The 13,951-nt window shown below is 44.6% G+C and overlaps 1 protein-coding gene across 1 annotated transcript; it reads right to left on the reverse strand.

Annotated features, from left to right (window-relative positions):
* Positions 1–3,051: 3,051 nt before the first annotated feature.
* Positions 3,052–12,820, reverse strand: LOC112577796 (pregnancy-associated glycoprotein 1). Its single transcript, XM_025286455.3, has 9 exons — positions 12,720–12,820; positions 11,512–11,662; positions 10,413–10,530; positions 10,195–10,313; positions 8,813–9,006; positions 7,774–7,890; positions 5,185–5,326; positions 4,999–5,097; positions 3,052–3,328 (listed from the first exon to the last, which is right to left on the reverse strand). Exons 1-9 carry the CDS (start codon positions 12,818–12,820, stop codon positions 3,179–3,181), a joined length of 1,191 nt encoding a protein of 396 aa, XP_025142240.3. The 3' UTR covers positions 3,052–3,178.
* Between the last annotated feature and the right edge of the window lie 1,131 nt (positions 12,821–13,951).

A 13,951-nucleotide genomic window follows, 5' to 3' on the forward strand; every position in this document is an offset into this window, starting at 1 on the left:
AAAGCCAAGCACAAACCCAGGGTAACAATCCTCAAATTGTGTGTTTTTGCTCCACACCGACTGGGAGTGGTGGGTGTCGATCTGGCAACAATGCTTAGGCAGAAGCAAGCAGTATTCAGGCTTTAATTTAAGTAAGTAATGAAAACCAGTAGAACATTCAGCTATGACCTAAATCAAATCCCTTATGATTTTATAGTGGAGATGAAAAATAGATTCAAGGGATTAGGTCTGGAAGCCTGAAGATCTATGAATGGAGGTTTGTAACATTGTACGGGAGGTGGTCACCAAAACCATCGCCAAGAAAAACAAATGTGAGAAGGAAAAGGGGTTACCTGAGGAGGCCTTAAAACAGTGAGAAAAAAAGAGAAGTGAAAGGCAAAGGAGAAAGAGAAAGATATACTAAATGGAATGCAGATTTCCAGAGACTAGCAAGGGGATATAAGAAACTCTTCATAAGTGAACACTGCAAGCATTAAAGGAAAATAATAGAATTTTAAAGAATATAGATCACTTCAGGAAAATTGGAGCTACCAGCGGAGCACTTCATGCAAGAATGGGCACAATAAAGATCAGAAAAGTCAGAGACTTAACAGAAGCAGATGGGATTAAGAAGAGGTGGCAAGAACACACAGAAGAACTGTGCAAAAACAGCCATAAACACTGGGATAGGGATGATGCTTGCGTCACTCATGTAAAGCCAGATATACTGGAGTATGAAGTCAAGTGGGCCTTAGGAAGCATCACTACAAACAATGATAGGAGAGGTGATGGAATTCCAGCTGAGCTATTTAAAAATTCTAAAGAACGAGGCTATAAAAGTGCTGCATTCAATATGTCAGCAAATTTGGAAAACCCAGCAGTGGCCACAGTGCTGGGAAAAGTCAATTTTCATTCCAATCCAAAAGAAAGGTAATTCCAAAGAATGTTCAACCTATTATGCAATTGTGCTCATCTCACTTGCTTGCAAGGTAATGCTCAAAATCCTTCAAGCTAAGTTTCAACACTGCATGAACTGAGAACTTCCTGATGTACAAACTGGTGTGAGGAACAAGAGATCAAATTGACAACATCCATTGGATCATAGAAAAAGCAAGGGAATCCCAGAAAACATTTCTGTCTGCTTCACTGATTATGCTAAAGCCTTTCACATAAAGGACCACAACAAACTGTGGAAGATTCTTAAGGAAATGGGAGTACCAGATCACCTTACCTGTTTCCTGAAAAGTCTGTATGGAGGTAAAAAAAGCCGCAGTTAGAATCAGACACAACACAACTGACAGATTTAAAACTGGGAAAGAAGCGTGACAAGGTGTACATTCTCACTCTGGTTGTTTAACTTCTATATAGGATACATCATTCGATATGTTGGACTGCATAAATCCCAAGATGGAATAAAGATTGCTGGGAGAAATATCAACATCCACAGATATGAAGATGACACTGTCCTAATGGCAGAAAGTAGAGAGGAACTAAAAAGCCTCTTGATGAGAGGAGATTCAAAAACTGGCTTAAAACTCATTCAAAACACTCTTCACAAAAATATACTCAACATTCATGGCATCTGGTCCCACCGCATCATGGCATATAGATGAGGAAAACGTGGAAACAGTGGCAGATTTTATTTTCTTGGGCTCCAAAACCACAATGGACCTTGACTGCAGCCCAAAAATAAAAGACACTTGCTTCTTGGAAGGAAGAAAGGCTATGAAAAACCTGCACAGTGTATTAAAAAGCAGAGACTCACTTTGCTACAGAGGTCTGTAGTGTCAAAACTATGATTTTTCCAGTAATCATGTACAGATGAGCGATCTGAACCATACGAAAGGGTGAATGCCAAAGAATTGAGCTTTTGAACTGCGGTGCTTGAGAAGATTCTTGAGAGTCCCTTATAAACCAAGGAGATCAAACCAGTCAATCTGAAAGCAAATCAACCTCTGACCATTGCTGTCTTAGCTGAGGAATGTACTGAGGTGTACAGGAGGAAAGAAAGGATACTTCCACTGCAAAGGTGCCTAACCATAGCAGCTCCAAGCAAATAGTTTGTAGCTCCACCCCTGGAGGAAGCTCAGAAAGGCTGAAGGCTCTGTGTACCCTGGGTCCCCCTATACATGCGTTGCATTCTCCCCAGCAGCATTGGAGGCCAAGGAAGGGGCATTCTGGGCCCTTGAGGAGGGATATGGCTCAGGAATCCACTGGGCCCACCACCACTTACCAAGTGGGATTGGAAAGGACAGAGCAGGAATATGTGGCAGAGAGCTGGTGGCTGGGGTGTGGGAACAAGAGGGAACCAGCTCTGCATGAAGTACCTCACCCAAAAGTCCCGTGGAGGAGAAGCCCAGTGATAAGTTTGTCTGAGATAGGATGAAAAGAGTGTATTTCATTACCCCTTGTAATTTCTCTGAATGAGGTGGTGGTGAAGTTCGTGGGTCATCACAAACTCGTCTATGGCCTAGACCATCTACCAGTTGCTATCCTTGTGGCTGCCTCTCCCCAGCTTCAGTCATGTAGTTCTGGAGGATATTGACAATCATGTGTGCTGCTGGGTCAGGGACAAAGACCATGTAAAGCCAGTCATAAGACCCCATGTCCCTGCCAGGATGGCTGATCTAGGGCTGTACATGTGGACTGAGGTGGGTGATTCAGAGAACACCCTTGAACTCTGATGTCTGCAAACTTTTTTCCTTACTAGGTGATGCCTTCAGGATTTAAAACCCTAGGGCAGGTAGCTTGAACTCCCTCACTAGGTGTAGAAGCCTAAAGGAAAATAGTTGCCAGGCTAAGACCATCAAAGTAGACCAAAGAGAAATAGTGAGGATGAGAGAGAATTGATGCCTTCGGATTTCTTGGGTCCAGTCACTGAGATCTTTGTATTTGCTCTGATTTTTGTATCCTGGATTCCCAGAATCATTTCCATGAATCTCCCTGTTCGTTGAAGCCAGTTGGAGTAGGGCTCCTCTCAATTTTGATTCAGACTTGGTTCTAGATCCTTCACACCCAAACACAAACAGAGGCAACATTTGTTTCAGCACCAATTAGAGTGAAACCCTTTATTCTTTACTGAGAATAGGGTGTACAAACCACCAAATACAGTTCACCAGCATCCTGGTCAGGAGTGCCCAAAGTGTGAGTGACTGTGTGTTAGGAGCGGCCTTATTGATTCCTGAACCACTCAAAGCATTTACACTGCCGGTGCCAGGCCAATCCTGTCATTTCCTCGATCAAAGACTGAGAAATACAGCCTCAGGAAGACGTCACCCAGTAACCAGCTCTCTGTAGATCTCCTCACTCTTTGCTCTTTAAAGGTGGTATAGCAGTAGCCTCTAGAATCCTGGGGGAGTCAGAGACACACACCAGTCAGCATGAGCCCTTACCAGTGACTCTCCCCCAATATCCAGACCCAGCAAAATTCTTTATTTCCCTCTTTTAGTAAGTATGAAGGGGTTTTCTCAGCAGCAAGGGATATGAGAGTTCATCCAAAACCAAAGAGGGCCAAGACATCAGGTTGTCATGAGGAAGGGTGCGGTGAGTGGAGGACTGGGAGTTGGTGAAACAGAGGAATGAAAAACAACAAAGTCCTATTGTAGAGCATCAGGAATTATATTCAATATTCAGTGGTAAACCACATGAAAAACAATAAGAAAATAATATATTTTTATGTGTATAACTGAGTCACATTGTTGTGCAGCAGAATTTAACGCAACACTGAAGATTAGCCACACTTCAAATAATTATTTAGAAAAGAATAAGTGTGTCCATAGATCCCCTCACTCCCTGATTCTTTCATTCTGATTCCTGCTCCTTGTTTTCTCTGCAGAGAATGCTGGTTCTCCTCGTGAATCCCCACAATCCATACTTTATTAAAAAACTTTATTTTGTATTGAGTATAGCTGATTAACAATATTCTGAGTTTCAGGTGGATAATAAAGGGACTCAACCGTATGTATTGAGGTATCCTGGTCCCAAAGATACCCCTCCCATCCAGGCTGTCATATAACTGAGTGGAGTTCCTTGTGCTACAAAGTAACTTGATGTTGGCTATCCATCTTAAATAGGGCAGTGCCCACAACATGTTCTTGAAGACTTAACTCAGGAACTCTGAGAAGCCTCCTTCGGCCCACACTCACCCTCTTTGGCCACTCCAGGCTTAGGTGGGTAATGTATTCTGGTTCCCCATCTCCACTGGTCAGTCCGTAGCCCTCATCACCCCTAGTAATTCTGCAGTGCCTTAGTGCAGACCACCTTGAGATGCCATTTGCATAGAATCCAGTGCACTTTTGCCTAAACCAAGCAACCCTCAAAATGGCTCAAGGAGTTTGTCATTTTAGAATTCCTGAAATTCCCTCTCTTCCTCAAAGCCTTCTTTGAGTCCATCAGCCTGCTCTGAACTCTCCCAGGGAGCTGACATGAAGCCTCCTCTCTGTGCTAGGGCTGAGCAGTCACTGGGCACCCTTTAGTCACCTTATTATCCAACCTCCCCACAGAGGGGTCGGGTATCCCAACTGACAAAGGAGGCACCTGTCCAGAGTAAGGGGAAGATGCAGGTGAGGACTAGGTTGAGCATGTAATTTATCATTCAAACCAGAAAAATCTTGAGAAGGGAAGGCAGACTGTTAACTTATGCTGGGACATCACACTGGGATTGTCCCCAGCCATTCTCCTTATAACATGGCCCATTTCAGGGACTGCGAGAGCTGAATTTCATGTTCATGCATCTACGGGTTCAGATTGAATTGACACTCTTTGAGGACTGAGGACCTTAGTGTTCCCCTCTCCCTGACTCCCACCATGCCATATGATGTGGCCTCTCCACATTTATTTCAGGAAGATCGATGTCCCATACAGTGATTGGTTTTGTGGGAGGCACTGGCCCAGCCACAGGGCTCAGCAGCATCTGCAATGGTGTGACATGGCCTCCAGAGGGCACCCTCCTTCCAGCAGCAGCCCAAGGGTTCCTGCAAGCTCCAGTTTGAGAACCAACCATCAGTATTTTCCCCTCACCTTGAGGATGTAGGCTTGAGCTGGCACTGGGTAGTTGACGCCATTGATGGTGAAGATAATAGAGGGCAGAGTATTGACAGCAGAACATGAAACGTAATGCTGTTAGAGAGAGAGGGTTAGAGGTTGGACATGGTGATCCTTGTTGTGTGTGGAGACTGGGAGTGACCCTGCGGCATGACCCTTCACCTTGGAACCCCGTGGCGTGGCGCCGATGAGCTTGTGTATGTTATCGATCACTCTTCCTGGGCCTTGGATAAGTGATGTCCCAGTATCCACAAGGGCCGTGCAGCCATCAGAACAAGCAATAACCTCTCTCTTCATGGTGATGCTGAGAGACAATGGAAGAAAGCAGGCATCAAGGTCACTCTGAGTCTCCCCAGATTTGCCCCCTTCCCAATTGTCTCGTAAACAGCCCTTTGTCTCTTGCCCTCTTTTCCTTTGCTCTCGACATAGCACCTTTCCTGACATCCTCAAATGTAGTACTTGAATACACCAGGATCTTTTTCACCTTGACACAAGCTGGTCTTCCTTCCTAGAAGACTGCACTCCCCTTTGACTAGCAAATTTCTTCTCATCTTCCAGATTCCAGCTTAATTGTATTGTTTTCTGGAAGTCTTTTCCCTGGTGTTTATCAGTCTCTTGTCTTTGTCACTCTCTGTAGACCCTTCCTCATGACTGCTCCTGGTGCTGCTGCTAATTCACTTCAGTCATGTCCGACTCTGTGTGACCTCATAAAGAGCAGCCCACCAGGCTCTTCTGTCTCTGGGATTTTCCAGGCAAAGTACTTTAGTGGGTTATCATTGCCTTCTCCTCCTCATGTCTAGCATGTACCAAAGTCATAATTCACTATGTAGGCGAGTCACTTCATGTACATCTGCCTTCTTAGATGTGAGGGAGAGTTTTATTCTCCTTACTGAGAGGGTAACAGGCAGGAAGGCCAGGGGTCTCCAAACCAAGGAAATAGCCTGCAAGTGTCAGACATTTTCATCTCTGTTAAGCAGCAGGAGGAAACAAACTAGCGATATTTTTTCCTTCTCTATATAAATTTAAAAGGAGGTTTCTCTTAAAATACTGTGTTGCCATAATGACACCCGGTTTCACCTGAAGTTAACTATTCTCAAACCTAGAGATAACCTATGCCTTCTTCTTATGGAAATGTTTATCTTAAGCTATGCTAATGTACTATACATTTACCCCAAAGTCTGTCTTCAAGTCTGTTCCTCCTTTGTCTCAGAACCTACTTGACAAACCAGTACGTTATACTCAGATATTGTTCCCCTAATCTATGTAAATGAAACTATTTGTATGGTGATCTACCCTTCTTCAAGATTCATGTTAATCATTTTATGGCCCAGGATGAACCATTTGGTGCCAAGATTATCCCAAAATGCATCTTATGGGTGAGGGGCCTAGTGCCATTCTGAGTTTTAAGACATTCCTTTCTTTCATTAACAGACTGCTAGTGACTATGTAACATCCAGCTGAAGACTAGCAGGGGGGCACTCTTGCTGCCCCCTTCTGATGCCTATGTCAAAAGCTTTCTCTATCTCCTTTATACTTTAATAAAACTTTATTACACAAAACCTCTGAGTGATCAAGCCCCGTCTCTGGCCCCGAATTGAATTCTTCTCCTTTGGGGCCAAGAATCCCCACGTCTTTGCATGATTCAACAACAACCTTTCATTGCCTTCCTAAAGTGCCTGACACACAGTGGATGCCCAATGCTTATCTGTTCAATGAGTGAATGAAGACCGAGAAAATAATAAGAAACCTCCAGAGAGATGTATCTGGTGGGGAACAAATAACAGCTCACACACAGAGTGAAGATGGAGATTTGCAGGGGCAGCAGATTCTCATAGTAGGGGGAGAGAGGGGCTCCTCTGGGAGAGGGTGTATCCCAGCACTGCTCCTACAACCAGCTCAGACCCTGAGACCCTGGCCAGGAAATACATGACTGGCCCACAGAAACTCCAAAGGAGAGAACAGATTTTGTCTGAGGGTATCACACAGAATCCTATCAATTATGCCTCTTGTCCTCAGGTCACTCCTGGATCCCACCTTCTTGATTCTCTGTTATAGCCCCTGTCCCACTGTGTGCCCCTGAACATGAGGTGCCTTTTTTATTAGTTGCTTTCATGTCTTAATACTGCAGCCAACCTCTCTCCACTGCTGGGTAGCTGCTCCCTAAGAAGACCAGTTTTCCCAATTTTCTCAGGACTTTCCCTGTTTTTAAAATGACATTTATCTGTACTGAGAAGTTCCTATGTCCTAGGTAGCCCTGGACAGTCGGTCATCTTATCATAACTCTGTTCAGGCTGGTGAAATTCTCCCTGATCTTCTGTTCACCACACTGTAGAGCCCTCTAACCGTGCTCCCCACCTCAAAGGGCAGTGGGTGCAGCCCTCTCCCAGCTGCACAGACCTATCTGGACCCTTTTAGGACCCTGGTCAGAGCCTTGCTCAGAAGACCAGGGATTATGAACCCATGGGTTGTGTATTTATGTGCTTGTGTGTTAGTTTGTATGTGTGTTTCTATGTGTCTCTGTGTGTGCTTGTGTGTCTCTGACTAGCTATGCATGTTTTTATGTGTCTCTGTGTAGGTTTATATGTGTCTGCTTGTATGTTTCCAAGTGTCTGTGTGTCTGTCTGTGTCGTTGTGGGTGGTGTATATATCTGTGTGACTGTGTATCTGAGAATGCATTTATGTGTGTCTGCCTGTGTCCATGTACAGTAGTGGGAGCATCACTTGGGCTGACCCTCAGAGGGAGAGGCTTACCAGTCTACGTGTACACTCCAGTCGCCTGCTCGAATCAGTGGTACCCAGTTGAGCTCTCCCTTGTAGTAGCGGTGGTCCACCCCACCAAACATCACCACACTGCCCTCTCTCTTGTCTCTGTAGAGAGAAAAGGGGGGAGGGGTCCTTGGAAGACTGTAACAACAGCACTGTCTTAGAGCTGTGCTTATCCAACGATGAACACCCTAATAAGGTCCCCATGTACAGATGCAGAAATAGCGTCTAGGAGAGATTGAGATCCAGACTGAAGTCTGTTACCATCTCATGAGTGGCACAGAGGAGGTTAGAAGCTGAATCACTTGTCTGAGCTCCATCCCCTATGTCTTCTGAAGACGCCCTGGACCTCCGGCGACCTGAGTGCTCAGACACCCTCAGAGGACAGGGTGCTAAAGTGTTTTGGCTTTCCTCGGGTCCACCTTGTCATTTTTCAGGAAAATCAAGGCCTGAGAATTCTAAGGGTGTGGGTTCAGTCACCCAGAGTTGGCTCCACTGGCCTGTGACCTACACTGTCCAAAGGGCCCCACACTCAGAAGGGACCCCACCTCTGCTCTCCCTGTCTTGAAATGCCTAATATTTCTTGAACAAGGGGTCCCACACTTTTGTGTCCCACACTTTCATTTCTCACTGGCTCCACAAATTGTTTAGCTGGTCCTGGGCTGCCAGTGAAGCACTAATGAGGAAGGAAAGATATCCACCACCCTTCTCCTTCCTTCCTTATAAAATTCATAAGCAAATTGTATTGCTTTTTCCTCCAACTTGTTTCCTGTTGCCTTCCATTAGCCTCCCTCAAAACTCACCCTGCTAGACCAAGTTACTGGTCTTGAGCCCAGGAGTAGGGTTGTTTTCCAAAAATATTTAACTTATAAAAGCCAGTGCTGAAGGCAGGTAGGGCCCTGGGGCCATAGTTATCCTTGGTTATATTATCTCAGGATACTTCTTTATCAAGTGTTCTATAAGTTTTGTGCAACTGAAAGCATCTTACAGATAATGTATAGAAAGCAATTGTCCATCTCAGACTTACTTGCTCAAGTAGAAGGCAAAAACAGGCTCAGAAATGGCACCTTGATTCTTCAGCTTGTCAAAGATGGGGATGGCCCCAGAGCAGGATAGGTTGGGGTAGTTCAAGCCCAAGATGCCATCAAATCTTCTGCGCTCCAACCCGTATTCCGCCATGCTTAGGCCGAACGGCTGGTCAGTACTTACAAGATCCCCAATCTGTGGGAGAGAAGCGTGTTCCCACTTACAGATATGTAAAGTGGGGCTACGACTGGGCTGGAGTGCATTGCCATTAGATCCTCAGGGAAGAATTGAGGCTGGGCTCTGTCTTTGTTTGCCTGCAGACAGTTAGAGCAAGGTGGAAGGGGAATTTGGGTTCTATTTGAGAGAGGCTGTGAATTTTAAAACATCTGCCCCTCTGAAAAACACCACCTGAGTGAGTCAAATTGGCCTCGTGGCTTCTGTACAGGAGGGGCAACCAAGAGTAACGCCAGGTCCCATTGGTGCCACCCATATGGTGCCACAACACAATCTAGAATAAGATAGCCTGCTCTTTGCCATCACTGTTACCTAATGACAGGAATGGACTGCATTCTCTGTAAGGTACTGTGGATTCTACATCTGTCCAGGAAGACAGAAGCTGAAAACACAATCTTGCTTTCAGTGTTCTATGAAATTACTGCCTGGGGAATTCAGTTTTGGGGATATGTGTGTATTTGTGTGAGTGAGTATGAGAGAGAAAGAGAGAGAGGGGAACTACTCAAGAATTTTGGGGGAGGCAAGCCATAGATTTATTAGATTCTCAAGGGTCCTCTAGAGTGAGAACTCATTTATCAGGCCTCTTGACTTCTCAGGCCTCCAGTTTCCCACTTTGGATACCTGAAGCCCTTGACTGCACCCAGGGTCCCCAGGTAAGTTTTATCCTGTCCCCAAACACCCCACAGCAACTTCAGTCCTGAAAAGCCAGCCTAACTCCACCTTTTATCGCATATGTGCTCTCAGCAAGGCCCTTGTTGTCTGGACCTCAGTTTCCTCATATGTCATGTGAGCTAATCAGAGTAACTGCTTTGTGGGGTTGTTGCAGAATTAAATCAGTTATCACCGGAAAGTGGTGGGAACGGTCTGTTAATATAAAAGTGGGTGCTTTTATCCCTTCTCACTCCCAGCTAAATGAACCTTGAACTGCTCATGGGCAGAGGAACTGCAAGTCCACACCTCAATCCACACTCTGGGTTAGTTAATTTGTTTGCTCGTGTGTCACTATGGGCACTGCAACCCCAGAGACATGATCCTATGGATAAGATGGGAGTTAGGCTAGGAAGCGTCCTGCCAGATGGTCCTGCATCTGTTTTGTAAGCAGTGGTCACCTCATATCCAGTCCTGACTCAGCATTTGTTACACTGTTACCCGAACTGTGTCATGAGCAACAACTCCTTTCATTCTCCCAGATCCATAGATGATCCTGAAGGTCTTATTGGTAGGCCGGAAGGTGGAAGACTGAAAATGTCTGAACCTAAAGTGTGTAGCTGCAGACACAAGAGATGAGCGTCATCAGGTGCCAAGGGTGGAAAACAGGGCGGCAGGGCAAGTGAAGGATGGTCCGGGTATGGGGTGTCTGTACTCACAACAGGCTGGACTGGTGCAAAAGTCAGAGGGCACCCACAAGTCAGATGAGCCTGTATCAAAGACAACCTGGAATTCTTGAGGGGGTGTTCCAATGGTGATGTTACCCATGTAGACCAACTACAGGGAAAAGGAGGGAGTGGGTTAGTTTAGAACTGGCTACCCTCTATCCCCACACTGATGCCTCCCTCTGGGTGTCACATATCTCTTGAGACCACTTTCTAACCACTGTGCAGCTCACAGACTTTGGTCACAGAGGTATCTGCATTTGATATATTTTTCCTGTGCTGTATTGTATGCAGGATATTGACTCTATGACCAAGCGTTGGAGTGGTATCTCCTGCATGGGAAGCCCAGAGGCATAACCACTGAGCTCCCAGGACCGCTGGAAACCCAGGGAAGTCCTGGTGCCTTCATTTGAGAAGCTCTGTAATCTCTTCAAACCAAGCCTTAGCACTCGTTTCTCCAGGAGGTCCTTCTTGATCAACCCCAGCCACTCGCTCTAAACTCAGAAAACACATCCAATCAACACCACAGACATGTATTTACTTTCATTTGACATGTATTTACTCTCTGCCTATCTCTCAGGCTGACATGGGCATTTTTGAAGACAAAATAATCCCTTTTCTAATCTAAAAACAGTAAGCACTGTGTTAGATTCTTATGGCCATACACAGAATATGGGTTCAGTAACTTTTTCCTACTGTCATTCTTGCATCTGTGGAAACTGAATTCTGCTACCTGGGGATTCACAATTGTTTTGCAGTTGGTTCTACCTTTTGATCAGTGATGATTCGCTCTTCATCTGTAACTGAGGTGCTCACTTAGTTCAGAAGGAACAATCACCCTCAAACTAATGACACATGTTTGACACAGAAATGGATATTTACCTGCCACCTGGTAATTGCCAGGCCCAGTCACCAAGACCAACAGTTGAGGATGAGGGTGCCTTCTCCCCTGGGTGGGGTCCCTGTTTTCCAGTGTCTCGGCCTCCTGCAGGAACCCCAACCCCTACATCCCACCTGGCACCTCCAGATGAGCCCCATGCTAAGCTAGAGCACCAGAGGGTGCTGTGGAGCACCATCCTCCCAAAATACTCACATCTCTGATGTTTCTCAGCGGGAGAGTAGTTAGATTTGAGCCACGAAAAGAAATATGGGACAGTCTGTAAGGATGCTCCTTCAAGAAATTGTTCAGCATTTTTTTTCCACTGGGGGTTTTTCTCATGGTCTTCACTCTCCTTAGAGATATTCTTTCATGGAGCATTTGACAAAGAAATCAAAGAAGATGCTACAATTAGCTGTCAGTGTTAAGGTATAACTGTCATTGTAATGGCCCTGTGTGTTTCCTAATCATTTTTATGAGTCACATTATTATCAGAATTTTATGCATATACAATGGCAAAGACATAGATTTGAATACAGGTTCTTTTCTGCAATATTGGGTAAGCCATATGACCACGTGGTGTCTCAGTGTCCCCTTCGGCAAAATAGTGGAATGTAACAATACAAACCCTCCAAATAGAATATCTTGGGGATAAGTGAAGTGATGGATATAAGGTACCTGATAAATAGGAAGTCTCAACAATGACAGCCATTAGCATTGCTGTTGCCATCCCACTCATTCCTTCTCAAAGGACCTCAAGGAAGGAAGACTCTTGTTCTCTTTTACAAGGGAGAAAATTGAAATGCAAGAGGTTTCTGAGTTGGCTGTGGTCACACTGCTTGTCAGATATAAAACAGTGTATCTTTCTCCAAGTTGAAATAGAAGAGAGAGTTGAAAGAAGAATCCAAGATATAGGGAACAAGTATGGGAAATTCAGAGGCTTGACAAGGAAGTAAGAGTCAAATGAAAAATTAAAAGCAAACAACACAAAGAGAAATAGACTCCCAGTGACTTCCAAAGAGATGGAGAGATAAATGACAGTGATACATAGATGTAGACCTAGGCATGTACACACTGAAACACTCAGGGCAAAAAGAGGACAGTTGAACAACATGTAGAAAAGTGCTATTCCACAGGTCGACATCAACATCTGCATAGACTGTGCACTGAACAGTTTCAAGGAGTTGCATTTTCAACAGGTCATGACATGACTAGACCCCAAGTGTTGTGCAACCCAAATCTACACCAAGACCTTGGGATCCACAGTTCCTACAGCAAGTTACTTATCAATAAGTAAGAGTTGAACTTTAAGAATCTCAGGGAAATATTCCATTCCCTTCTAAACCTGATGGGTGGAAGAATAATCAGATGAAAAGAAAAATCCGAGAAAGGAATATGATGTGACATACAGTCCCCATACTTACTTGACTATGCACTCTGAGAAGGCCACCAGACCGAGGAGCACAAGCCACTTCATGCTTCTTTCCTGGCTACAAGTACTCAGGAAAGTTTGGGATCTTAACATGTAGTGGTGACCGGGAGCCCTTAGTTATATATGCTCTGACCTGCCCTAGTTTTCCCCTTCAGGCCACTAAAAGATCTGAAAAAAAAAAAAATACAAAGGTCTCGATAAAAACTTTACCTTCATCAGTGTCCTTGATGAATGGACTTTGAAGCTTCACAGAATACAGAGAATTGAACTGTAATCTCTTCCTTGAATCTTGGCTGGAAAATCAAACTGATCTGCATGGACATCTAAGAAGACAGAAAACCTTGCTTACTTGGAGAAAAAACTGCTAAGAACATCATGAAAATGGATACTAGGGGTCATGCTCGACATGCATGGTTTCATGTCATCTTCCTAGCCACTTCGTGAGATATGCATTGCTGTCTTCGTTGGCAAGGACATTGCTAGGATGATAAGTTGTCAAATGGCAAAGTGAAGACTTCAGGGACAGCCCAGGGATATACAACTTGGTTTACGTAGTGGGTCTAGTGGCAGACATATGGGCACCTATGATGCCAAGCTGCATCAAAGATTTAGGGCAGAGCAGTACTTCAATTGCATGATTTGTTTTGGAAGAAATTTCATATGCATTCACAAGATATTTTATATCATCCAACAACTATACAAGGAAGAACTGTGTGCTAGGTTTTGGGTTAAAGGCTTCAAAGTCAAAGTTGATCAAGACAAAAGTAGTCTTTATCTTAAGAGAGCTAGAAGTCTAGTTCTCACAAACTCATGGCCCCAGGAGGCAGTAGATATGATACTAGGAGTAGGTGATCATGTTGGAATCTGGGCAGCACAGGCCTTACCTCTGGGAGCAGCCTTTCCTCCACTTCACCCATGCTGGAAAGCAGGCCAGTTGGCCTTGTTTTCAAGAGAATCGGAATTTTGGATATTTTTTGTACAATCTACTGATTTTAATGTTAGAAACTAATCTTACTCCCCCCCCCCAAAAAAAAATAGTGGAAACAAATTCTCCACAGCAATGTGCTGGAATCAGCCTTCAGTCTCTGCAGGTTTTGTTTCTGGCCTAGAGTTAGGAGTGCAGTGGGGACAGAGAGGAATTTAATTCTTGTTGGTTGATTTTAAAAGAGACTGAATGCATACTAAACATGTTGACTCATTGGAAAAGACACTGATATTATGAAA

This window comes from Bubalus bubalis, chromosome 5, assembly GCF_019923935.1.
Source record: "Bubalus bubalis isolate 160015118507 breed Murrah chromosome 5, NDDB_SH_1, whole genome shotgun sequence".
Lineage (NCBI taxonomy): Eukaryota > Metazoa > Chordata > Mammalia > Artiodactyla > Bovidae > Bubalus > Bubalus bubalis.

Bases quoted from the DNA above. Each gene is read 5' to 3' on its own strand.
- LOC112577796 (XM_025286455.3), bottom strand. From the start codon at position 12,820: ATGTTAAGATCCCAAACTTTCCTGAGTACTTGTAGCCAGGAAAGAAGC. The intron at 11,663-12,719 runs GTAAGTATGGGG...GCTCCATGAAAG, and splicing joins TTCTCAGAGTGCATAGTCAA to AATATCTCTAAGGAGAGTGA. The intron at 3,329-4,998 runs GTGAGGGGAAAA...TGACTCCCCCAG, and splicing joins CTCAAGCCTACATCCTCAAG to GATTCTAGAGGCTACTGCTA.